This window comes from Equus caballus, chromosome 20, assembly GCF_041296265.1.
Source record: "Equus caballus isolate H_3958 breed thoroughbred chromosome 20, TB-T2T, whole genome shotgun sequence".
Lineage (NCBI taxonomy): Eukaryota > Metazoa > Chordata > Mammalia > Perissodactyla > Equidae > Equus > Equus caballus.
This window is the reverse complement of record NC_091703.1, coordinates 3,767,296-3,794,359: the sequence shown is the minus strand read 5'-3', so window position 1 is coordinate 3,794,359 and position 27,064 is coordinate 3,767,296. Positions and strand designations below refer to the sequence as shown.

General features: G+C 39.7%; 1 protein-coding gene and 1 long non-coding RNA gene across 2 annotated transcripts in view; one reads left to right on the top strand and one right to left on the bottom strand.

The window, feature by feature from the left end:
• Positions 1–27,064, top strand: part of GMDS (GDP-mannose 4,6-dehydratase) — a 656,076-nt gene that overhangs the window by 534,043 nt on the left and 94,969 nt on the right. Inside the window, exon 9 of the mRNA XM_023624356.2 lies at positions 22,245–22,341. Coding sequence (XP_023480124.2) covers positions 22,245–22,341 — 97 coding nt within the window. The remainder of the gene's footprint in view (positions 1–22,244; positions 22,342–27,064) is intronic.
• LOC138919319 (uncharacterized) overlaps positions 6,468–27,064 on the bottom strand; it is a 59,028-nt gene continuing 38,431 nt past the window's right edge. Inside the window, exons 2-4 of the long non-coding RNA XR_011429437.1 lie at positions 24,715–24,895; positions 8,720–8,893; positions 6,468–7,034 (exon numbers count right to left, since the gene is read on the bottom strand). This is a non-coding gene — a long non-coding RNA (uncharacterized lncRNA). The remainder of the gene's footprint in view (positions 7,035–8,719; positions 8,894–24,714; positions 24,896–27,064) is intronic.

Below are 27,064 nucleotides of genomic sequence, written 5' to 3'. Positions count from 1 at the left end.
CATTTTCATGTAGCTCAATTTTTTGTTCTTTCTAGCTTTTTGTTTTGTGTGTGGGGGGGTGTGTTCATTGAATGTTTAGATCAACTTGGGACAAAGGCAAGGATTTCTTAGGACACCAAAAGCAAAAATCATAAAAGAAAAAAATAATGGCAAAATGAATATCACAATCAAAAACCTCTGCTCTTTGAAAGTGATCATTAAGAAAATGAAAAGACATGGGACCAGCCCCATGGCCAAGTGGTTAAGTTCACACGCTCCACTTGGCCCAGGGTTCACTGGTTCAGATCCTGGGCAAGGACCTATACACCACTCTTCAAGCCATGCTGAGGTGGCATCCCACATAGAAGAGCTAGAATGACGTAAAACAAGGATATACAACTATGTACTGGGGCTTTGGGGATTTAAAAAAAAAAAGAGGAAGATTCGCAACAGATATTAGCTTAGGCCCAATCTTCCTCACCAGAAAAAATGAAAATGATAACGCAAGCCATGGTCTGGGAGAAAACAAATGTAATAACATATCTGACAAAGGACCGTATCTAGAAGATACAAAGATCTCCCATAACTCAAAAATAAGAAGACAAATAACTCAATTAAAAAGTGGGCCAAATGTCTAAATAGGTACTTCACACAGAAAACATACAGATGGCCATTTAGTATATAAAGAGATGCTCAACATGATTCGTCATCTGGGAAACGCACATTAAAACCACAGTGTAATAGTACTACACTCCCTTTAGAATGGCCACAATGAAAAAGAGTGACAATGCCAAGGATTGATGAGAAGGTTGGAACAGCTGGAACTCTCATACATTACTGATGAAAGTATAGATGGTACAAACACTTTGAAACATAGTTTGGCTTCTTATAAAAATCAAATCTATGTTTACCATATGACCAGCAATTTTCCTAGGCATTTACCAAAGAAAACTGAAAATGTATGTTCATATAAGAGCCTTATACATGAATATGCATAATGGCTTTATTCCTAATAAAGCATTACCTCCCACAATGTCTGATCAACCAGTGAATGTCTAAATAAATGTGATGTGTCTATACAGTGGAATACTGTTCAATAATGACAAGGAGTAAAGTGCTGATACATGCAATAACATGGATGAATCTTAAAATCATCACACTTAGTGGAAGAAGTCAGCCACAAAAGAGTACATACTGTATAATTCTACTTCAATGATAATCTAGGAAAGAATAGATTGTACTGATAGAAAGCCAGTCAGTGGTTGCCTGAGTGTGATTGGGGCTGAGTGTGGGGTGACTAACTGGGAAAACACAGGGAATCTTTTGGGGTGGTGGAAGTGTTTTATGTCTTAATTGTGGTGGTGGTTACATGAGTGCAGATGTTTTTCAAAACTCATCGTATTTTATTGTTTGTAAATTATCCCTCAATGTTATACCTCAATGTTGATTTTTTATAAACGGAATAGAAAGCAAGGAACTTTTAAGTGGCTATCATCAAGGAATGTTTAAGTGAATTTAATCGACTGTTATACAGCTATTAAAAATAGTGCTTAAGAGCCATCTCTGATGGCCTAGTGGTTAAAGTTCTGCGCACTCCGCTTCAGCGGCCTGGGTTCTGTTCCTGAGCGTGGAACTATACCACTTGTCTGTCAGTAGCCATGCTGTGGCAGCGGCTCACATAGAAGAACTAGAAGGACTTACAACTATGAACTGGGGCTTTGGGGAGGGAAAAAAAATCTAATGCTTTGAAAAATAATAATGCATAAGAGGAATTTGAATAACATGAAATATGATAATGACAATGTCAGATGGAAAAAAAACAGGATACAACTTTAGATCTGTTGTATGATCTAAACTCCCTAAAAATATGACTACAAAGATTAGAAGAAAACACACCAAAAATTTAATAATGGCAGTTTTTACATGATGGAATTATGGGTGACTTTTAGTATTCTACTTTATACTTTATGTCCAAATTTTCTATAATGAACTTATATGCTTTTGTTGTAAGAAGTCACCTTACACACAGTTTTTTAAAATTAGGGGTAGTCTTACAAATGAATCCTCAAATAAGATTCTCTTTTGAAAAGTGTATGAAACTTTGCTATTCTCCCTCCTTGGACATAATGTTCTGTTTTTAGTCACCAAGTCATCTTTCTGTCCTGTAGTCCCATGGGATAAATGCCTATTTTTTGACCTTGCACAGTCTTTCACAAACTAGGCTGCTATTCTAAGAGATGTCTAAAAGAGCATTCCATGTCTAGTTCATTTAGAAAATACTGAATATTACAACTCCTCTTGTAGAACCATCAGTAAAGAAACTGTTTAACTTTGTTTAACCCAGCATTTTCCAAGCTTAATGTTTAAATTTATATTAAAATCCTACACGAGCAACAGAGTTCTGTGGATCACCCGCTGGGAAATATTCTTCTGTCGTTCAAAACTAAGTAACAAATAGCTGGTATGCCTTCCCTCTCTTCCCAAGGTAGTACCTGTTGTTGGTAGTCTCTCCCTCAGTAGAGAAGGCTCAGAAAAGCAGAGTCAGTTTCACTAAAATCTATTTCAAATTTCAGGCAATGACCTTAATTTTGTTTCAAATGACAGACTAAACAGCAAATCAAGCTTTTAGAGATATATTAAAAATTGCCTTTGAGTGGTATATAAAATTTTGGTGAAATCAAAAACTTTTTCCAAATTCTTCCAGAAAAGAGAGAGAGATAGAAGGGGCTGATCATTCTAGTTGAAATAAAGACCTCGCCTGTTCCTTGAAAAGTCTTGTGCATGGCAGTATATCACACTGGTGGCCATTACCATCTGTGTGCCCAGTACCTGTTTCAGTTCTTTCTGTGGCGTATCATTGGAGTTGTGGGAACAGAATGTTTACAATGCATGTTCTTCATAATTTGTCTGAAAATATAAAATTCCCTCTCAGTGTTGAATGATAAAATCACGATGGCTTTGTGAATGCTGTCTGCAAGTTACGTTTTATTGTTCGTTCTTTTTCACTTTCCTTCCTCTGGATCTCCTCTGGGCCTGTGCATCAGCATAGCGATCTCAGCTGGAAGGAGAGCAGGGAAGCCACAGGCCATCCCATGTACTAGGGCCAGGGCTGCTCCTCCGGCTCCAGAGTCCCCGCCACAGCTGTGCACTTTCCACCGGGCCAGCATGTCCTTCTTGGAAATGGTGTCCACACAGTCAGAAACCAGGCAGGAATGAGTAAAGAAAACACGCTGAGATCTGAACATCGCTTAGAAGGCCAAGGATATTGTTGTACTTAGTAACTTACAGTTTTACTACAGTTTGGGGAAACGTGCTTTTCTAGACCTTCAGGAGTGCATACTCTTTCTCCTACGGGTGCTGTTTTAATTTCTTTATTTCACAGCATAGTTGATTCCTTTCCTAGGACATTCGTCCTCATCTGTACACAATGTGGCATAATATCATGTTCCGTAAAAGCAGTCCTAGTGCCACCTTCCCTGGGTTTGAATTCCCGCTCTGTAACTACCTAGGGGAGTTATTTATCCTCTCTGCATCTCCATTTTCCCCACTGTAAAATGGGAATAATAAGAGTACCTACCTCACAGGGATGGGCTGAAGATGAAATGGGTTAGTATACAGGAAGCACCTCAAACAGTGCCTGACACAGCCTGAGCTCTGTATAAGTATTTGCTATTGATGAAATGTGTAATTGATTGGAAACAGCATTCGTCAACAATGAATGCAAGGGATAAATAAAATGTGGAAACTGATTATATGTTCCTGGACAAGAAAAAGTAAAGAAAGTCACACTAACATTTCATGCTCGTGTGACCAGAAGGAACTTAACATAGACAGTCAGCAGAGAAGAGCAGTTGCAGGAGGAAGAACAAGCTTGCTCGCTTGTAGTTAGACACAGGTTATGGAGCTAATGAGATCTAATTGTCTCTAACTCCTGACCCCTTCTAAGAAGTAATTGGCCATTTATCAGAATTAGAACACCTTTTTGCTAAATCTATCTCCTGTAGAGCCATGGTTGTCAAGCTTTAATGTTCTGTGAATCACTTGGGTATCCTGTTAAAATGCAGATTTAGGTCAGTAGGTCCCGGCAGGGCCTGAGATTCTAAATTTCTAACAAGATACCAAGTGATACCAATGCTGCTGGTCCACGGACCACACTTTGAGTAGTAAAGCCTGGGAGAATTATAAGAGCCTCAAGTTTGAAATGAACCTTGACAATCACTAAGTTCAATCCCTTATCACTTTCGACCTTGTTTTTAGTCATCTGTGACTTGACCTTCCTTGGTAGACTTGACAATCGGCTCCTTAAGGGCAGAATCTGGTTTTAGTTCCTTTCTGTACCTTTCATTCTGCCCAGAACAGTGTCAGACATTTAGTAAATAAATTGATGTTTTAATGAATCAACCATGGAAAAAGAATTTTTGAAAGTTGGGGAATTTGATTTTAGGGTTTTTTTTGGGGGGGGGGGTGGCATTTGGTTAAAAATTAAAAAGACTTAAAGCTTCCAGAGCTTCCCATGAGGACAGGGTAGTGAGCACCCGCAGCTGGTTTAGTTCCTTTTCCTCCTCTTTCATTCTGCTCCTCCCATCTCCAGTATTCGTAAGATCATTTAAATGCTGATTGAATTGAATTGCAATTGGATTGAATTTATCATCTACTAAATTGAGGTAAAAGAGTTCCCTGGACTTTCCATTTCTGTCATTAATAAGTTCAGGAATGCTCACAGATGAGATGAAGAAATCTAAAAAGCAAGAGTCATACCCACTTTTTTTCTTTCATATGGTTTGAAAGAGACCAAAGGATGACTGGATCTCCAAAATACAAAGCCAGAATTTCCCGAAATTGCTTGCTGGTGCTTTCTGGTGACTAAACTGGTCTCTAATATGAGATGAAGTACTAGCTTTGATAATACAAGTCACCTCAGAGCCTAAGGAACACTGGGTTTATCCAGTAGCCACTAAGTACCCAATCCCACCAGTTCTTGATGAGTCAAGTTCTTTCAAACAAACAATTAATTTATAAAATAGTATGCTTACTTCAAAAATTACAATATTAATCTGTCAAAAACAACCTTGGAAATTGGAGAATATCCAAGAGCTTATCTTTTTGGAAACACTTAATGTGCTTTCCTGTAACATGTTGCATTTTGAGAAATTTAACGTTGCTTAAGTCCCGAGAGTATCTTAAAGTCGGTACACCCATGATCCGTGTCCTTGTCTGTAGTGGTCTTAAGGTGATTTTGTTTCTGAATTGTAACATATGGAGCAAAAATTTTTAGTTAGAATCATTTTATATCAGTCATTTTTTATTCCCCTACATTTTTTCCTTACTTAGGTAGCTGACTTATAAATTTATTTTGCATAAAAAACATTGTGCAGGAAACTAATTATATTAACTAGAGAAGATAAAGAATGGGAAGGCAAAAATAGAGTCTTTTTTACTTTAAATACAATGCTGGGACTTGGAAAATGAATAAAAGTAAAAAGCAGGAGGATATAAAATAATCTTTCGGTGCAATTTAGTCATCTAGATTATCTTTATGCCTTCTATTTAATTTTTTAAAGAAGATATTTCATGTTTCAAGAAATTGTCCATATTCTTTTTTGGGCTTAAAAATATATTGTGGATTACTTATGTTGGGATTGAGGTTTTTTTTACATTTTTTTAACATAGAATTCATGTTGCTTTTAAATAACCTTCCTAAGTTTTTATTAAAATGTATACTTTAAAAGAAATGAATATCCTCCATTCTACAGTGGAGGTAACTTAACATCTTATTTTCTGAAAATATGTGTAATTTTTTTGTGTGTTTTCTTAAGACATCAAGCGTGGCATTTTATTATTAGGACTGTTGTGTTAAGCTCCAAGAGTTGTGAAAGATGATATATATAATTTTTAATTTTTTTTAATGTGTGAAGTATCCATGCTAATAAAACAAAGCCCTACGCATAATGAAAGTATTTATATTAGGAAGGGGAGAAAAGTACATGAGCATTTTTAGTATCAGAGTTTTTTTGTTTTTAAGGGACTGAAACTGAACTCAAAGTATCCTTCGGGGACACCGGGGTCCAGGACCTGGAGCTCTCTTAGGGCTCTCTCTCTGCTTCTTGGCTTCACTGCTGCTGGAATGCGCCTTCATTTCCTCAGTGTGCCTCTACAGCAGAGGACATGATTGATAGTGTTTCTGGGGACACTGCCTAACACAGTCAAAAAGGAATAGAAACTTCTTGATGGCTATCCACTTAGAAAAATCCTGAGGAAGGATTCTGGCTGGCCCCATTGGGTCCTAGGATCATCTCTCGACCAATCACTGAAGCCAGGGCATGGGGCAGGCTCCTAGGCCTTGTCCTGTTGTCAGGGAGGGAGAATTCTGACCTTGGCAGCCCCACAGAGGTCCATGGTTTGAGTCAGACAGGAGCAGGGTTCTCCCCCAACAGAGGGATGTTATTTCTAGAAGAAAGGCAAAAAGTAGTGCTAGGAAGACAAAAACACCATGTTCACCATAGCTTTAATGATCATTTAGTATAAGCCCAAAACTGTGTCATGAACTGCATACCTATTCAGTTTAATTCCAGGGCTAGGGATACTGTTGCACTGAGAAGGAAACTGAGGCACAGTGAAGTTAAGCACCCTCTGAAGGTCACCCAGCTAGTGAGTGGTCGAGCCAGGATCTGAGTATTTTCTGGCTCAAAAGGCCTTTGTATTGCACTTTTCATCCTTCTTGTTTATATCCTTTCAAAAAACTTTGTGATGTGATGGTTGCATGCAAACAGTGGAGTCAATCATTAACAAACACCTTATCAGACCAGACCCAGGTTTGCATGGCTCTGGGAAAAGGAAGCCCCAACCAGAATGGAATGAGGGCAAAACAAGGTAAACCTTGGCTTTTCAGTGTTCAAGAGCCCAAGGCTGATGAAAAAAAAAATTTGAAGAATCTTTCAAGGATAATTTTCACTGTGTGCAATTTTGGTCTTAAACTCTGTTGAGGGAAGCAAATTCCCCCTTAACTTTTAGCGCTTTTGGTTCCTTGAGCACCTCCTGTCCTTTGGGATCTGTACCTGTAAACAAATGAGATAGGATTGGCATCTGTCTCATTCACCAGTAGGTCCTCAGTGCTACAGCAGCCAGCCTGCAATAGGTGCTCCGTAATACCTACTAATGAGCCCAAGTGGATATCCAAAAGCCAGCTTCTAGAAAGGCCTTTCAAGAGTGCCCTTTGTCACCCCCACTTAGGTGACAGGAACCCCTTCAGCATGATTCATTCTCGCGTAGTAATGACAGCTATAGAGAAGCCACCATGCTTCCTACTCCAGGAAGCTACCAAGGAGGGATGATAAAGACCTAAATATATACAAGGGCCTGGACATGGAGAGGCTGGACTGACCTAAGAAAGACCTAGAATTAACAGGATTTGGTGAACAATTGGATTTAGAAGGTGAAAGAGAGCTTGATTGGTAGTGCCATCGATTAAGATAGAACACTTTCTGCTCACTCATAATTTTTCCCTGCTGTTATTTATGTGCTTAAAGGAAGGTTATAGATATTTTCTCTTAACTTCTGGACTTTCTCTTTAACCTCATGTTACATGAATTTCATGTCAGACCAATCAATATCTGGAACATTCTCACTTTAGCTGTTTTAAGATCTATTGGCACTTCCCATCTCTACTACTGTTTTTGGAGATATCTGTTGCAATTTTCACTGAAAAAGCTAGAAAAATGTGTTGCCATCTGTATATTTAGAAGTGGCCCAAATATTTGCTCTTGAAGTCTTTGACATCATTTGAGTGATTTTTTTCTTTGAATTTTATTAGAAAATAGCCCGTTCGTTTCAGTTTGTGTTGGTAGAAGATGTTCAGGGGAGCAGATCAGTACCGCACGCAGTCTTGGTAAAATGTAAGGTAATGTTTGGCAGTTAAATTCCCGTTTGGACCCTTGTATTGAGAAGGCTCCCTTATGACCACAAGTGTTTTCTTCCGAGAACATTCCAGGGTGTTGGTTTACTTGGAGGAGGTCGCGCTGTTGGGTTGTTTCTAGTGTTATGTTTTGCTTTTCACTTTCCCATCAACCTATTACTAAGTAATGTGAAAAGGAAGCACTTTTCTTCTACAATTAAAGTGATAGTAACATAAACCAAACAGGCAAATAGTTGTCTTGACTAATTTTCTGTCGTTCATCATGGTAAATTTTGAGACGAAAGTTGTGAGAACAGCCTGCAGCCATGCGAGAACCACTATCTGCTGCTGAGGGAGAAAGATGTCTCAGCCAATGCAAGTATTTACCATAGTCTGTGGTACTGTATCTAGATCAGCACAAAAATCACTATACGTTTAATAAGAAACTCATTTCTAAAGTCCTCCTGGCTGAGATACAAGCCGTTTTGTGCTCGTGCACATTCTTCCCCTAAATGGGAACTGTTTCCTGGTGGGTGGGATTTCTGGCCCTGGACCTTGGGGATGAGCGTGAAGGGGGCTATAAAAAGAGGAAGGCCAGTGGACGGAGGTTTTAGGAGGTGAATCCTGTATCCCTGTGGCTGGTGTGTCTGCTGTAAGGTAGCCCTCAATAATTTGCTGAGCCTGTGACTGTGTTAGATTGCATTAGGGAAAAACATATCCTTCCAATCAGTCATTTTTAATGGACAGAATTTTCCCATGACACACTTCTAAGGATTCTATTTAGGAGGAAAGTCAGGAGAAGGAAAATCGCTGTTGTTCTGCGTTTTTTCCTCTAGGGAGAGTTCATACCTTTAAATGTGCATAAGTGCAGTCAGTGTCCCTTCCCCTGAACGAGCGTTGCTGCATCTGTTTTCATACCAGCTACCTCTGAACCTCCGACAAGCTTTAAATTCCACTTAACGGCGTGCTGCATCTTCCTTTGATGTCCATACGTTCTAACCAAGTTGAATGAAATCTGTGAGACTGAATGTTAGAAATATAACACCTTCAGTCATCTTAGAATCTGCCATTAGAGCTAGAAAAATCCATCATTGTGAGAAAGCCTGCATAGAGAGCTTATTCCTGCGAGGAGGTACTATGAGAACTTTCTGTAGATACTCTTAATAGACCCAGGTCTTCAAAATTATCTGCCTAACGTTTAGTCAAAATAAAGAGATCTGGACTTTTTATATAAGCCTCCACTTACCATTAACAGAGAATCCCTCCCTCCCTCCTTTCTTCTTTGTCTTTCTCCTCTCCCCATTCTGTCTGGAAATCTAAGCCCTTCTATCATTTTATATTTATAAGCTTCTCAGATAACTGGGGTTTTAACCCATTAAAAAAACAAAATATAACAGCCTAAAGTGAGGTGAACCTTTTTTGAAGCAGTGGGTTTTTTAATTGTTAGCATGTATAGGGTCTAATTTGAGCCCTGATGTCATGCTGTGTCTTGGAGGCTGAAGCAACCCTCATTCCATTTCCTATCCAGATGATGCAATTCACTGGATAGCCGATCGATTTACATTCTTTACCCAAGGATCCATCAGATCCTCAGAACAACTGCTGCCTCTATAGGCTACCTAATTAAACAGCCAGACAGTACCTCAGACGTAGTCAATGCTCAATAAATGTGCTTTCTGCCCACTTCATTTTTCTCCCAAAGGCAGACTCATCTAAGAGAATCAAAATACATTTCCTTGCCCTTGAGAAGTGTAGGCTCTAATTGGGTGACAATAAGAACACATTATTTATAAATATATACAAATAGATGACGGTACTGTGCAAATTTATTATATCAGTCCTGAAGTAATAGCACCATGATCAAGATTGGAGTGATGTCTGTAGAAGGTAGACTTAAACAGGTGATTGGCCAAAGTGGGAGATACGGATGGTAATTAAGAAGAGGGAAAGCATTCCAAGTGGGTGGAATGGCATGAGAAAGGCATGGAGGCAGGAGTCAGTAAATTGAATGCGGGCGATGGGCAAGCTGATAAACTGGGTTGGGCCAGCCTGACCACATTAGGGCACATCAAGAAATACCTACAGCTGCTATTCCCTCTGCTTCTCCTGGCACTTCCCACTCATTCTCTAGGTCTTTACTTAGACATCCTCCCTCTGGCCAACACCCTACCCCCAACCGAGTCTTGCCAGGTGCCCTCCCCAGTCCCCTAACAGCATTCTGTCTACCTCCTACCATCATTCATACACTATTTTGTGGTGGACACGAATCTAAGCCCCTTAAGGACAGAGACCACGTCCAGCTTGCTCATGCCTTTGTCCTTAGCACTGGGCTTAGCTTAGTGCCTGGCACTTAGTAGGTGCCCAGTGAAGATTTGTGGGAAGTGGGAGGAAAGGACATGGATAGATAAGGTTGGGCAAATAGCAGAGGTACAGATGACAGAAAGCCCTGAACGAGGGCTGAGACTCTCATATACAACTTGAGCCCTAGTCCTTAAATTGCCACCTTCTCACCATGGCCCCTTAGTGAGACTGCCATACATTTTGCTTACTCCTTAAAGCAGGAAAAACTCCACCTATGTTCTGTGGGGTGTTGACAGGATGCCCCAGCTGAGTTAAAATAAATAAAAGTAAAGCAGGTGGATAGCACACAGTTAGCATCCCTGTGAAGATAGCATGGAAACACTGAGTCTCATTTAAAAGCTAGCTGTGCAAGGCCAGCCCTGTGGCCGAGTGGTTAAGTTCGCAGCTCTGTTTCAGCGGCCCAGGGTTTCGCCGGTTTGGATCCTGGGCGCGGGCATGGCACCGCTCATCAGGCCATGCTGAGGCGGTGTCCCACATGCCACATCTAGAAGGAGCCACAACTAAAAAAATATACAACTGTGTACCGGGAGGTTAGGGGAGAAAAAGGAAAAATAAAATCTTAAAAAAAAAAAAGGAAAAGCTAGCTGTGCATTTGAACTTCCTTTCACTGCCATCTTTTACACTTGAGGAGAGTAATCTCTGTTTTTTTTTATTTGATCTCTTGAGCCATCCTCAGGCATGACCATACAAAGCTTTTTCCACTGAGTTAATCATACCAATCTGATTTCCTAAAGATAAAGCATAAGAAAAGACAATTTGAAAGTAGAACCTCTCTACTTAATAGTTTCTCAGTGATACTGATAAAAAGAAGAAAGCAAGGGAAATATTGAGCAATCAACAGCTCTTACTGAGAATGCTGTTTGGAACGGGACTTCCCATTGAAGTGATAGTGTCCTTTTAAGAGAGCATTACGCCCCTGCTGCTCATTCCAGCCATGTGAGATAGAGGTGTCATCCTAGCCCTCCCCGTGTGGGCGTCTGTAAACTGTTCAGCCCCCTAAACTTCTTTTTCCCCACGTATAAACTGTAGGTTGTACTACCCACCTGACTCCTGGTGTGGGAACTCATCAATTGACGTTTACAAGGGGTGCATGAGATGGAAAGCACAGAATAAAAGAAGCTGTTACTCTGACAAGTAACAGCCTTCTACATGAACAGCTGTATAATAGATTCAATTTTATCTTTTTTGTTGTAGTTGACTATTCATTGACTACAATATAACAGCTAGAACCCTTATTTAATAACAATTATTATTATTAATATAAATAAAATGGAAAAAGACTGAGCATAGATGGAGACAAAGCAATGTGAAAGATGTGTACACAACTTAAGTTCTCACATATACATGGTACAACCTTTACACTAGTGCTGTGTTTTAGGAATTGGAGTAGATTTTGTGACTAAAACAGCAATCGCCCAGGGGCCAGCCCAGTGACATAGCGGTTAAGTTCCACACACTCTGCTTTGGTGGCCCAGGGTTCACTGGTTCGGATCCCAGGCACGGACCTAGCACCGCTTATCAAGCCATCCTGTGGCAGGCGTCCCACATATAAAATAGAGGAAGATGGGCACAAATGTTAGCTCAGGGCCAGTATTCCTCAGCAAAAAGAGGAGGATCAGCAGAGGATGTTAGCTCAGGGCCAATCTTCCTCAAAAGAAAAAAAAAAGCAATCCCCTAAACATAAAAATTATACCCTGTCCTCTTCTCTCCTGTTCCACTAGCAGGTCACTCCTGTCTGGAAACAGTCCCTCCTCCTGGCCCTTGACTTCAGCCCTCCTGCTTTCTCAAGAAACTATCAATTATCCCTCCTTCCTCTGCCTTCAGCCCTCCTTTACAGCTCCTTCTCATCAAACGTCTTGACATTCTCAAATCCTCCCATCTTTGGAAAATGCGCCCCCTCAAACACTCATCCCCTCCAGACACTGCCCTTCTTCTCTTTGCCCTGCTCTGCCCAAAGGCACCAAAGAGTCACCTCTTCTCACTGTCTCCCCTTCCTCTTCAGCTCACCCCATTCTGCTTTCTGCCCCATCGCTCCTTCAAAGCAGCTCTTTCCAGCATCCCCGGGGACCTGCAAGGCACTAACCACAGCGGACCTGTTTCAGTTCTTGAATCCTTCTTGACATCTCCCTGGCATCTGGCATTGGTCACACCACCTCCCTCCCTTGGCAAACATGCCTCTTCCCTCAGTTTCTGAGGTCAAGCACTCTACAATTTGCCTGCCTCTTCCCAGACAGCTCCTCCTCAGTTTCTGCAGACTTGATCTACCCGCCCTGTGGGTGGTTTCCTTTGTGGAAGAGATGGGAGCTGGAAGTTGATGCTTCCAAAAACATCAGCTCCTCCGGTTGTCCAGAAGGCAGGGTGGGAGGAGGAGATGTAAGGGAAGTGCTGAGTTCTCAGGGGAGATGGGCAGGGCAGAAACCCTGGGACGGAGCCCTGGGTGGGTCAGGGCGGAGCCCTCTGCGGGCAGTGGAGAGGGAGTTGCTGGGGAAGCCCTTGGCCAGACTCTACTATTTGTAAAGTTCGTGTTTGTAATGCTTTTTTCTTTCATTATTTGTTTCTTTTTTCCCCCAGCTCCTCCAGCACATAATTTAAACTCTAATCATCTAGCAGGAATTGTCACAAACCCCAGTAATCCCCCCCTCAACCTCCTCCTCCCCATTTTCCAAGCTGGTCCTATCTGCTCTTGGGGCCATTCTGTGGGCCCTGTCCGTCTAGAAATGTATGCTCTTCTGCTCTGGTTACTTATCTTGATTTATCTCAAGATAAGTATTTGCTCTACTCTATGTTTTTCTGCTCTCTCTTTCTGGAAATCTTACTGTACTCTATTAGACTCTCCTACCTGATTATTCTCCCTATTTAGAAAGAACAGGTTTTTATTGCTGGTTCTAGACTTTTTTCCCTTGTAGGCATTATCTGTTGGCCTCCTCTTAAACAAGGGTTTTGTTCTCTTTTCCTCCTCTTTCCCCATCCCTCCGTTCCCTTAATACTCTATTTTTTTTTTTAAAGATTGGCACCTGAGGTAACATCTGTTGCCAGTCGTCTTTTTTTTTTCCTCCTCAAAGTCCCCCAGTACATAGTTGTATATTCTAGTTGTGAGTGCCTCTGATTGTGGCATGTGGGACGCTGCCTCAGCGTGGCCTGATGAGTGGCGCCATGTCCGTGCCGACGATCCAAAACGGCAAAACCCTGGGCCGCTGAAGCCGAGCGCGAACTTAACCACTCAGTCACGGGCCGGCCCTGCTAATACTCTATTGTTATATTTTAATTTTTGGTTAGCTTAATATTCAGTGTTGCATTATCGTGACTGATCAGTGGTATTCATTCCAGTAAACCACAACTGCTTGTTCTTTCCTGTACAGTTGTCCTTTGTTCACCACAGAGCTGATTGTCAGCTTTCTCCATTTGCTTCATTTTCTGTGTATTTATCACTGACGTTACCCCAGACTTTGCCTCAGCTATCTAAATCACCTTTGAAGGCTTTCAGGCCCATGGTTATTCTATCAGTCATGTCTTCCTGTAGCACGCCTTCTAGAACTTTCTGACTTGATCCCATCTGGACTGGTAGAGGGTTGGCGTCACGTGATTTGCCTTCACGCTCATATGGTTAGCCACTCTCCTGAGTTGGATTGCCTATTTCCCAACATCTTTTTAAACACTCTTGTTTGGTGAAGCAAAATCTTAATTAGTTTCCTGAGAATGGCGCATGGGAAGCAAATATTTTTTGACCAGGTGTATCTGAAAATATCTTTATTCTGTCCTCAAAATTAAAAAGATAGCTGATAAATATGTCTAGGTTGGAAATAATTTTTCCTCAGAATTTTGAAGGCATTGCTCCATTGCCTTTTAATTTGCAGTGTTGTTGTGGGAAGCTAAGAGCCATTCTGACTCCTCGTCCCCATGTGTTCTCTCTGGAAGTCTGTCAGACCTTCTCTTTGTCCCAGTCTTCTGAAATTTCCTGTGATGTAGTCTAGTCCCATCCATTATCTGAGGCACTCTGTTGGGCCCTCTCAGTCTGGAAATGCACATTCTTCTGCTCTGATCGATTTTCTTGATTTGTGTTAAGATAATTATTTGCTCTCCTGGATTTTTTTCTGTACTGTCTCTTAGGAAATCCTATTATACTGACCTCTTGAGGCCATCTTCTGATTTTCTTATCTTTCTTCTGGTTTTTCATAGCTACATCTGTTCGCTCTACTTTTTGGAAGATTTCCTCAAATTTATCTTTAAAATCTTTTCTTGAATTTTTAATATCTGAATTTTTTTCAGTTTCTCAATGTTTTTTCAAATTGTCTTTTTATATAGTATCTTGTTTTTATTTCTTTTATATTGTTCCTTATCTCTCTGAAGACATTAATGGTGGTATATGTGAGTTTTTGTTTAGTTTTCATTTTTGGTTATCTTCCGTTTGTTGTATTTCCTCCAAGTTGCTGTTTTTTGATTTGTTTGTTGTGATTTCTGTTTTCATATATGTGATTTTCCTCACATGTTTAAAAGTAGGGACCTAGACAGCTAATTGGGAGTTTTTGAGCTTATTGACTGTGTCGCTTTGGTGTGAGCTGGTAGGACCATTTAGTTACAGAATCTCTGATGCCAACAGAAGAGTCCCCAGTCTCCTCCCCACCCTGGGGCTAGCTGGGGGGTCTCAGCATTCAGCATATATACTTCACTTGATTTTTCCTTGTTTCCCCCATGGTCACCCCACTCTTCACTGGGTCCAGTGACCTTCAATTCTACAAACTTCTCCAGGGAGGGTGAGGCAGTTGCCAAGTGATATGGAATTTAGGGGGATTGGGCATCAGACTGCTTCTCAAAGAGAATTGTCATCAGCCTTCACTTCCTGAGCATTTGGGGGCTTCCACAAGTATAAATTGGGTTCATTCTCAGTTTCCCCACTGCTGGCTTAGGGGTCTGTTTTCCAGAGCTTCTGCTAAGTAAGTCCTTTAATACTCACCCATCTGCTTTCCAGCTTCGAGAATTTGGTTTCTCTCACTTCTTTCCTGTTCTTTTAGCCCCCTTTTGAAAGAGTTCTAGGCAAGGAGCAAAAGTGTGTGCAAACCATCATCTTTATCCAGAACCTAATAATTCTTCCAGGACTGCTTTATATGATTTGCTAATAAATTTTAGCTGCTGGCAACATCCTATTTCCATATCTGTATCCTATTAAGATAGTGTTTCTTAAAATAATTCCTCAAGGGACCGACCCAGTGGTGCAGCAGTTAAGTTTGCATGTTCTGCTTCAGCGGCCTGGGATTTGCTGGTTCGGATCCCGGGTGCAGACCTGCACACCACTTGTCAAGCCATGCTGTGGCAGGCATCCCACATATAAAGTAGAGGAAGATGGGCACGGATGTTAGCTCAGGGCCAATCTTCCTCAAAATAATAACAATAATAATGATAATAATAATTCCTACGAGCTTTTGTGATATTCAGGTTGCTACAAGTGTGTATCACACCTCCCCTACTTTAGCTCTAAAGTCTCCTCAACTGGACTTACACAGTTGACTTTGCTGTTGTTGTCTCTTAAGGGGATTCCTAGCCAGCCCTGGTGGTCTAGTGGTTAAAATCCAGCGCTCTCACCATGTGGTCCTGGTTAATTTCCCAGTCAGGGAACCACACCGCCTGTCTGTCATTGTCATGTTGTGGTGGCTGCATGTTGCCATGATGCTGAAAGCTATGCCTCCAGTATTTCAAATACCAGCAAGGTCACCCATGGCAGATAGGTTTCAGCAGAGCTTCCAGACTAGGACAGACTAGGAAGAAGGTCCTGGCCACAAAAAAACTGGCCATGAAAACCCTGTAAATAGCAGCAGAACATTGTCTGATGGAGCACCGGAAGGTGAGAGGATGGCACAAAAAGACCAGGCAGGGTTCCACTCTGCTGTCCACAGGGTCGGAATAGACTAGATGGCACTAACAACAAAAAAACGGATTCCTAGTTGAGTAGATTTTAATAGCACCTCATCTTGTCTTATGCTGCTTGATTCTGTTATTCTTCAATGCTCTTTGTTGCTATTAGGAGCCAAGAATTTATTCTAAAGATTGAGTTATACAGGATCCCTGCTCAGTGAGCTGTTGATCTAAATTGGTGGGGAGCAATTCCTGTTAATTAGCTGAATCCTCTACTCGCTGTCAAGCCGTCGTCATTTCATTAACATTGCAGCTCTGCTTTGAGTCATAACATTACTTGTTAGGACAAGTTAGCTGTTACCTTTTACTTGTTAATACAAGTGTTTCATGTATTGTTGTAACTGAATGTTTTTTGGCCCTTGGCCGAAACTTTTACTTACTGCCCTCATGCAGACCTTGTGCAAATTAGAAAGTGGTTTTTGCCAACTCAGTTCTACTTTGAACCATTTCCTGGTTACAGTTGATCATCCAGTGCAGCTATATTAATTGTAGGGGCAATGCCATGGGCTTAGAGACAGTTTGGACTGTAGACAGCATTTGCAAGATGGCAGCCCAGCAGACAGTATTCAGACAGAGCCAAAGAAGGCCTGTTTACTGGAAGCTCATACCCGCAGATGCCCAAGTGGCGGAAACTCAAGTCTTTCATTCTTTTCCCATTTCAACTACTGTTACAAATCCCAAATGTTAGCATATGTCTACAGAGCAATCAAAGTGAATCAGTAGTAGACAGGAAAATTCAAGCTGGTCCAGCAATACAACCTGTTGTTGCCCACAGGAATTAAATGCTTTCCTTTAGCTGAAGGTGAGGCTATACCATTAACTCACCCCCTACAGCAGGAGTGGGCAACCTACGGTCAACAGGACAAACCCCACCTGAGGCCTGTTTTTTATTGTCCTCCATGTTTGATTTTATAGTTTTAAAGGGTAATTTAAAAAAAAAAATGATGATAATGAAGATGAGAAAGAGGAGGTGGAGGAAGAGAAAGCAGGAGAAGAAAGAGAAAAGGAAGAATATGTAACAGACTCCATGTGATCTGTAAACCTAAAGTCTTTGCTTTCTGGCTCTTTACAGAAACAGTTTGCCAACCCCTAGTCTAAGGCAAGACACCACTGGCTTTCACTGTTCCTTTCCTGTCCCAGATGCTCCCTCCCCAACCAGGGAAAACTCTCCAAGTCTTTCTCAGGGCTCTATCAACTTAAATCTGTGTGTGTGGTCATGCGTGGTTTCAAAAAATAATTAATTCTAAACAGAAAATTTAAATCACCAGTTCTCAAGTTGGTACCATTTGAATATGAAGGACAGTGCTGTTTGTATGTGTGTACGTAAGTCAGCATGACCAGTAATGGATCACATATCTAGCTACAATTGGAAAAAACAGCAAAATCATGGACAGTGTTTTTGTTAACCCTTTTGGCTTAGTTGGAGATACTGTCAGGAAGATATATGCTGAACTTGGTTCTCTTTCTGAGTATAAAATGTGAACAAAAAATAAAATTAAAACATGTTTATGACTATCATAAAAGGGAAATTCATAGCAATGCAGGCACACCTCAACAAGCAAGAAAAATCTCAAATAAGTAATCTTAAAATGCACCTAACAGAGCTAGAAAAAGAAGAACAAAGCCCAAAGTCAGCAGAAGGAGGGAAATAATAAAAATCAGAGCAGAAATAAATGAAATAGAGACTTAAAAAACAATAGAAAGGATTAATGAAACTATAAGCTGATTCTCTGAAAGGATAAACAAAATTGACAAAGCCTTAGCCAGACTCACCAAGAAAAAAGAGAGAAGGCTCAAATAAATAAAATTAGAAATGAAAGAAGAGAAATTACAACAGATACTGCAGAAATACAAAGAATTATAACAGAATAATGTGAAAAACTATATGCCACAAATTCAATAACCTAGAAGAAATGGATGAATTCGTAGACTCTTACAACCTCCCCAAACTGAATCAAGAAGAAATAGAGAATCTGAACAGACCAATCACAAGCACATATATTGAAACAGTGATCAAAAACCTCTCAAAAAACAAAAGTCCAGGACTAGATGGCTTCTTTGGAGAGTTCTATCAAACATTCAAAGAAAATTTAGTGCCTATCCATCTCAAACTATTTAGAAAAACTGAAGATGGAACACTTCCTAACACGTTCTATGAGACCAACATTACCCTGATACCAGAACCAGACAAGGACAACACGAAGAAGGAAAACTACACGCCAATATCACTGATGAACTTAGATGCAAAATCCTCAATAAAATATTGCCAAACCAAATACACCAATACATTAAAAGAATCATACACCACAATCAAGTGGGATTCATTCCAGGGACACAGGGATGATTCAACATCCACAGATCAATCAATGTGATACACCACATTAACAAAATGAGGCATAAGAATCATATGATCATCTCATTAGATGCAGAGAAAGCATTTGACAAGATCCAACAGCCGTTTATGATAAAAACTCTCAATAAAATGGGTATTGAAGGAATGTATCTCAACATAATAAAGTCCATATATGACAAACCCACAGCCAACATCATATTTAATGGTGAAAAACTGAAAGCCATCCCTCAGAACAAGAACAAGATAAGGGTGCCCACTCTCACCACTCTTATTCAACACGGTACTGGAGGTTTTGGCCAGAGCAATTCGGCAGGAAAAAGAAAAAGGAATCCAAATAGGCAATGAAGAAGTGAAACTCTTGCTGTTTGCAGATGACATGATCTTATATATAGAAAACCCTAAAGAATCCACCAGAAAACATTAGAAATAGTCAACAACTATAGCAAAGTTTCAGGGCACAAAATTAATTTTAAAAAATCAGTTGCATTCCTATAAACTAACAATGAACTAGCAGAAAAAGAAATCAAGTCTACAATCCCATTTACAATCACAGCAAAAAGAATAAAATACCTAGAAATAAACTTAACCAAAGAAGTGAAAGACCTGTACACTGAAAACTGTAAGACACTATTGAAAGAAATCGAAGAAGACATAAAGAAATGGAAAGATATTCCATGTTCATGGGTCAGAAGAATAAACATAGTTAAAATGTCCATATTACCTAAAGCAATCTACAGAGTCAATGCAATCTCAACAAAATCCCAATGACGTTCTTCACAGAAATAGAACAAAGAATCTAAAAATTTATATGGAACAACAAAAGACCCTGAATAGCCAAAGCAATCCTGAGGGAAAAAAACAAAGCTGGAGGCATCACAATCCCTGACTTCAAAACATACTACAAAGCTATAGTAATCAAAATAGCATGGTACTGGCACAAAAACACACAAACAGATCAATGGATCAGTATTGAAAGCCCAGAAATAAAACCATACATCTATGGACAGTTAATCTTTGACAAAGGAGCCAAGAACATACAATGGAAAAAGGAAAGTCTCTTCAATAATGGTGTTGGGAAAACTGGACAGCCACATGCAAAAGAATGAAACTAGACCATAATCTTGCAGCAAACACAAAAATTAACTCTAAATGAATTAAAGATTTGAATGTAAGAAATGAACTGTAAAAATCCTAGAAGAAAATATAGGCACTACACTCTTCGACATTGGTCTTAGCCACATCTTTTCAAATACCATGTTTACTTGGGTAAGAGAAACAAAAGAAGAAGTTAACAAATGGTACTACATCAGACCAAAAAGCTTCTGCAAAGCAAAGGAAACCATGAACAAAATACAAAGACAAACCACCAACTGGGAGAAAATATTTGTGAATCATTTATCAGACAAGGGGGTGATCTCCAAAGTATCTAAAGAACTCACACAACTCAACAACAACAACAACAAAACAACCTGATCAATAAATGGGCAGAGGGCATGAGCAGACATTTTTCCAAGGGGGATATACAGATGGCCAACAGACATATGAAAAGATGCTCAACATCACTATTAGGGAAATGCAAATCAAAACTACAATGAGGTATCACCTTACACCAGTCAGAATGGCTATAATTACCAAGACAAAAAATAGGAAATGTTGGAGAGGATGTGGAGAAAAGGGAACATTCATATACTGCTGGTGGGAATGCAAACTGGTGCAGTCACTATGGAAAACAGTATGGAGATTCCTGAAAAAACTAAAAATAGAAATAACATATGACCCAGCTATCCCACTACTGGGTATCTACCCAAACAACTCGAAATCAACAATCCAAAGTAAGATATGTACCCCTATGTTCATTGCAGCACTATTCACAATAGCCAAGACATGAAAACAATCCAAGTGCCCGTTGGCTAATGATTGGATGAAGAAGATGTGGTACATATATACAATGGAATACTACTCAGCCAGAAAAAAAGATAAATTCATCCCATTTGCAACAACATGGACGAATCTGGAGGGAATTATGCTAAGCGAAATAAGCCAGACTGAGAAAGACAAACACCATATGATTTCACTCATGTGTGGAATATGAGCAAGAAGCATACTTATAAACTGATTATTCCTCCAACAATGGAATATTATCCCTGTGCTATCAAAAAGTGAATTAATACTGTATTTGCATATTTGAAAATTGCTGAGAGCAAATCTTGAAGGTTCTCATCACAAGAAAGAAATTCTGTAACTGTTTATGTTGACCAGGCTTATTGGGTGGTCATTTTGCAGTGTATGCAAATATTGAATCATTATGTTGTACACCTAAAACTAATGTTGTATATCAACTATACTTCAATAAAAATTAGTTTTTAAAAAAATGAATTGAGGATAGAACATTTGGATGATTGATCAGAAATAAAGCTTGTGAGGCCAGTTTATGTTTCTAATACCCAATCTATGTCCAAAATATAACCATGATCAACATTTAACGTTCCTCTTCAATGGCACCTGTGAACTACATCGTCAAGTAATTTAATGCTCTATTCTTTCCTTTGATCCCCACTGTGACTCTGAGCCAAGGGGCACACAGAATTATCCTTTTGTCATAGGGTTTGTCTCCAGCTGATAAAGGAAACTAGTTCTGAGGTTAAGCATTGAAATCAAACATTACTTTGTAATTTCTTTCTTTTCTTTGCCAAAAAGTTTCATTTGTAAAAATAATTCAAATTATATAGTATTTTCTGTTGTCCATTTCTATTAGATTATAGAAATCCAGAGGTCAATACTAAGCCAGTGGCTTCATTTTTCAAAAAATGAGAACACCGGGAGGTGGGGGGTGGGCACAAGGGGTGAAGGGAAGCACTTATGTGGTGACAGACAAGAAATAATGTACAACTGAAATCTCACAATGATGTAAACTATTATGAATCTCAATTTAAAAATATATATATAAATTTTAAAAAATGAGAACACAAAATGAAATTCCAATGAGAATCTGGTCTTGAAGTTTATGAGCACAGCCCACACAGTGCACAGTGTAGACTTGAAGGGCCGTTACTGGCATCCTTAACTGTTGTCAACAGTAGGTATTTAAGGAAGAAAAACTTGAGCTCAGAAACCTCGTAGCTGAATCAGTGGAGGGAGAGAGATGTTAATATACCCTCTCTTAGCAGGAAGTGAACCAATTAGTTGTGCACTTTTTGGAGGTTAATCATCTGGGATTTATTAATGAGGCCCACTGCTGACTGGATAGAGCAAGGAACTTATATATGATACAAGGATGAAATGAATGCTTAGTAAGGGTATGAAATTTATTCCAAAGTGGAATGCATTGAATTTATAATAAATATCCCTAACACTACAAAAATTGTAAAAAATAAAGAAGGGAGAGACAGAGATATTCATTAATTCGTAGTAATTGACTTTATCAGGAATAATCTGAACAAATACAACATCTTTGACATCCCTGAAAGTTGCACAATTCCTTATTCTGGCTAATCTGTTCATTTCTAAAGGCTCTCTTGTGAACTCATGATTTTCTTAAAAAGAAAGAGTAAAAAAAATTACCCTTTCAAAACGTTTGGAAAGGCTTTGAAAGTCACTGTTGCCCTAATAACATGATTAAAAATCAGCCCGGTTTTGTAATTAATGAGCTTCTATTCTCCAGCAGGGAGAAGGCTGAGACCTCCTGAGGGACTGGGGCATGGCCAAAAGCTCCCAAGCAATTAGAGGATGATTGAGTGTTTATCTTCTTTACAGGTGGGAAGGAAAGAATGAAAATGAAGTGGGCAGATGTAAAGAGACTGGCAAAGTTCACGTGACTGTGGATCTCAGATACTACCGACCAACTGAAGTGGTAAGGTCTCCCTGGCTGCCCAGTGCATGGCCACTTTTGGCTGGCTGGCTGGCTGAGAAAATGCTATCAGTGAATGCTCACAGCCAACCTCCAGAGCTCTCCATTGGGCTCTCTGGCATCCTTTTATTGGGTGTTTCCCAAACCAGAGTACAGGGAATTGAATTTGAATTGTTATTCTTACCACAGAACCCATTGCTTTATAAAGAAAAACAAAGATAAAACACACCCAGGGAAATAATTGATTTAAGAAATGGAGAGTCCTATCAAAGGCACATTTCATTATGTTAGTCTCCTGTTTTGATGGCTGATCCCTGATACCTACAGGATGCCTGACTTAAAGGCCCTCCATGACCTGCAGAATCTCAAGAACTAGAGGGCTGCCTACCTCCCCAGTGCGCGCACACACACACACTCACACGTGCACTCACTCACATGCATTCAAGTGCACACACACAAACTTAAGCCATAAATACTCTCCATGTACATTTTTTAAAACTCAGCTCAAGTGCTGGCCTGCCCATAAATCCTTTTCTGGCCCATATACCACTACCACTGAAATTTCTACTCCTTCCTTTGTATCTACATTTTATGCTATATATAATTATAACTCCTATTATAATTTATTATACTCATTTGTTTACATGTCTTTCTCCCTTTATCAAACTGTGAACTCTTTGAGGATAAGGACTTTTTTTAAATATCTTAGATCATAACAAAATAGGTGCTTGATAAATATTGATTCACGGGTAGATGGATGAGTGAATGGATGAATTTCTAAATACAGACGCTCCTGTATTAAGAAATGACCTACAGTTTGTTAGAACATAATATCCTCCTTTCCTAAATTTATAAAAACTCCTAGTTTGGTACTGTCACTTTAATGTGGCCCACCCTTGCTATGGTGACAAAAACTCAACATGTTAAATATATTTAAAGAGAGTAGAAAGTAGCATCTTCAGAGAGTGATGTTCAAAAGTAGTGGTTACCTAATGAAATATACATTAACTATGAAAATAGAATCCTTTTGAACCTGTTTTACCTGTGTTTTGAACCAAATTCCCATCTCTTGTATAACCTTTCAGAGATTAGGACAACTCCAGTGAAGAGAGATTGAAAGTGAATATGTCGTCAGTAACCACTCTTTAAAATGTCTTGTTTCAAACAAAAGAAAAAAATTTCATTTCATGTACTCTCACACACAGGAGGAAATAAAGAGAAAAGGAAATAACCAGTGCTTGGAGACTAGGCTAGTCAATGCATTGTCCTGGCGCAGGGTGTGGCCGGGTCTTTGACACACAGTGAACAATGGTTCCCTGTGCTAATGGCGAGTGGGTGTGCCAAGGAGAGGATGTGCTCTGTCTCTGGGGAAGGAAGATACCAGCACACTCCTGCTGACACAGCAAGGAATGCCTGTCTGTGGAGCCCCCTAGCAGCACTGGCATTTTTTTCCCTGTCCTAAAGAGGTGCCACAAGGGGGTCATTTTTCTGGAGCATTGCACAGATCACATAAATGGGCAAATTAGTTTCTATGCTCACTAACAAAAATTGTCATCTCAGAGTGGAAAAATCACTAAGCCAACAGAAACCTCAATCCTTATAACAACTTAAATGTGGCTTTTTCTCTCTCCAACACCAAAATAGTTTCAAAAGCTAGGAAGTCATTAAGAATGGCTTGTCTGTCATTCTTATTTAGGCAAGGTGTGGGATTGATAAGGACACAGAACAAAAGAACTTGCTGAACAGGAAGCGGACCCTTGGACTAACAAGATGGTTCTTGAAGTCCTATCGACCCCTCTTTCCTGCCGTGACACTGCATCGCTCCTCATTTCTTTTGTTCATTCAAATGTCATCATCATACCTGTTCTGCAACTCTATTTAGACTAGTTGTTTGAACATAAGAGTGGTGTCTTATTTCATATGCTTGCTTTATTTTTTCACTGATCTAGCTTTTGCCCTGGATTTCCTTTACTGCTTGATTTTGGATTTTTAACTGCAATTCATCTTTCTAAGCCTCTAGGCTGCATTAATTCTGTTCCTCCACTTCAACTTAGTATCCTGTTGGGCAAGCTTTTCTTGTATAGTAAGACTAAACTTTTAACCTCATTCCTCAGAACAACGAGTTTTCCCAAAACTTGGATTGACTTGACAGCTTTATGTTGAATTGCCTCAGGGGTGGTAGAATCCTTGCAGTTGAAAGGTGACCAGAACTGGAGACTGACTTGTAACGAGCTTTTGCTTAAGTGTGGGGCCGTAGTAGCCCACACATCCCGAGTCGATTGGCAGGAGTCCTGCAAAGCTCGAGCCTCTCTGACGCTTGTCAGCACTCAGTGCAGGGTGGACACGGAATTCCCCCTGTCTAAACTGTGTCCTTACCTTCTCCATGTCTAAGTCCATCTCGCAAGTGCCTGAGGCTCCTTTCGTTCTTCCTCAGATTCTATAAAAGTTTGTCTTCTGACCCACGTTAGTCAAGTATCCTCTGAGATTGTCAGCACATGGGGCGCTCTGAAGACAAGCATAAACTAGGTCTTCTTGGAGTCACATGGTTCCAAAATGACTGATGGAAAAAAAATAATAAAGGAAATTTGAAAAAAAAGTAATAAAGATGTATCAGTTCTCAGAACACCAATATCCTAGAGCAAGGCTAAAGAGAAATAGACCTTTATGTTGTTTTTTGAGTAAGAAAGAGGCTAGTCTTAAGAAAGGCTCTTTTCTTGGCACAGGCCAGCACTAACCCAAAACAAGCCACCAATGATTCCTTATGGAGATACTTCCACACGCACCCATCATTTTTATCCTCATTGATTTAGCCACCACAAAACTTTAAATTTTGCTTCTATACCAACAGAAAATTTTTGTTCTAAGCCAAGGACTCTGGCATCCAATTAGAACTGAATAAAGTGACATTTTGTGGTTCTCTACCTGTAATCCTCTGGGTTTCCTTTGAATTTTTAGGAGTTTTGCTACTATGGAAAACTTGGTTCTAGAAATTAGACTTTAAATTTCCCATTACCCCTGAATTCCAGTATTTGGCGATGGTGATATTAATACTTGAGTTCTGTGCCTCTTGAAACTCCTGTCTTGTATATAGTTTTCTATATGTGCGTACATTTACACACAGATTCATTGCATCGTGCACTCATTCACAGAGAAGAAGTAGCATTGTGCTTAAGTGTGAGCCCTACAGCTAGACTGCCAGAGTTCAAAAGCTGCCAATTACTAGCTGTGTGATCTTAGACAAGTTACTTAACTTCTCAGTGCCTCTGTTTCTGCATGTTTAAAAATGAGATTAATGATAGATCTTCTTTCAAAGAATTCTTGGAGAATTAATAGTCAATTATACAAAATGCTTGTTAGAATAGTATCTGGCACACAGTAGAATACCCACTATTGATGCCATTATTGGCATTTGTTCATTCCTTCACCAAATATTTACCAAACGCTGTAGACCCTGGGAATACCGTAGGAACAAGACAGACGCATTTCTCTCCCTTGTGGAGATTGTAGATATAGAGGTATAGATCAGTATTTTAAATCTAGTACCTTTTGAAAAGTAGGGTGACATCATTGGTGAATTGTACAGATTAACTAGTAAAAAGCAGCTAATAAGATATAATCAAGGCTTCCAGCAAACATTAACATGTTTTTATTTTTTTATTTTTGTTTTATCTTGATTTTCATCCTTTCTGATCCTCTTTCTGAAGATTCAGTAGCTATTCAGTGGTATGGAAATATCGTGTATATATGAGGAAATTGATGTTGACCTATTACTTAATTAAAAATAACCACAAAGATGTCTTCTTTTTGTTTGAAAATTTTTAATTTAGAAAGTTCACAAAGGTTAGACTAATGAAGTATTCATCTTAATGTGCCAAATTTTTAACCACACCAAATATTCAATCCACTTAAAAAAAAAGCTAAGATTTTTTTTTTCAGTGAAACAAACAAAAAATTCTTCTTTTCTGTAGAGCACTTTAGGAAATGGCATGGAGAATGCATTTACAGAACAAAATTGAAATCACGTATTTTTCATGAAGAATATCTTGACTTAAACTCTGCTCGGTGATGTGAACTAATTTTTTCCTGCTGCATTATTTTTCTTTACATTCACTTTTCTTGCCATTGTATTTCTAACGTCCTCAATTGTGATCGGTTGTTTTATTTACTTAGATACTTTATGTTTATTCCTGTTCTTACAGATCTTAGAAAAAATCATGAGTTAAATTCTAGAATTGAGAAAGCAATAACTTTAAAGAAGTCCCATAAGCTAGTTAAAACAACACCTTCCTTCAGTAAAAACATGTGGCCTGTTTCTAATCAAATTACCGCATGCTTGTCGAGTTGTCCCCTCCACAAACTTTTCCTAATATTTTTCTGTAAATGATGTTAGGTTAAATGGGCCATAATTGCTTGTTCTATCTCGTAGCCCTGTTTAGAATAATGCTGTGTAACACTTTCCAGACCTCAGGAATCTGACCTGTCATCAGAGGACTTGTATAAATACCAGTAAGGGCTTTCCTGAGCTCCATCTCTGTGTTTTGGGGGTCTTGAAACTGTCCCCTTTTGTCCCATAGCTGTTCTCACCACTTCCTCACACTTCCCCTCCCGTAGCAGGAAATTAGATCCTCCATACTCCATCCCTTCATCTTCTCCAGCTCTGTTAGAAGCTAGTTGATCTCTCCCTGTCTTGATCCTTCTAACCTCCAAGGCTCTAATCCTGCCCCTC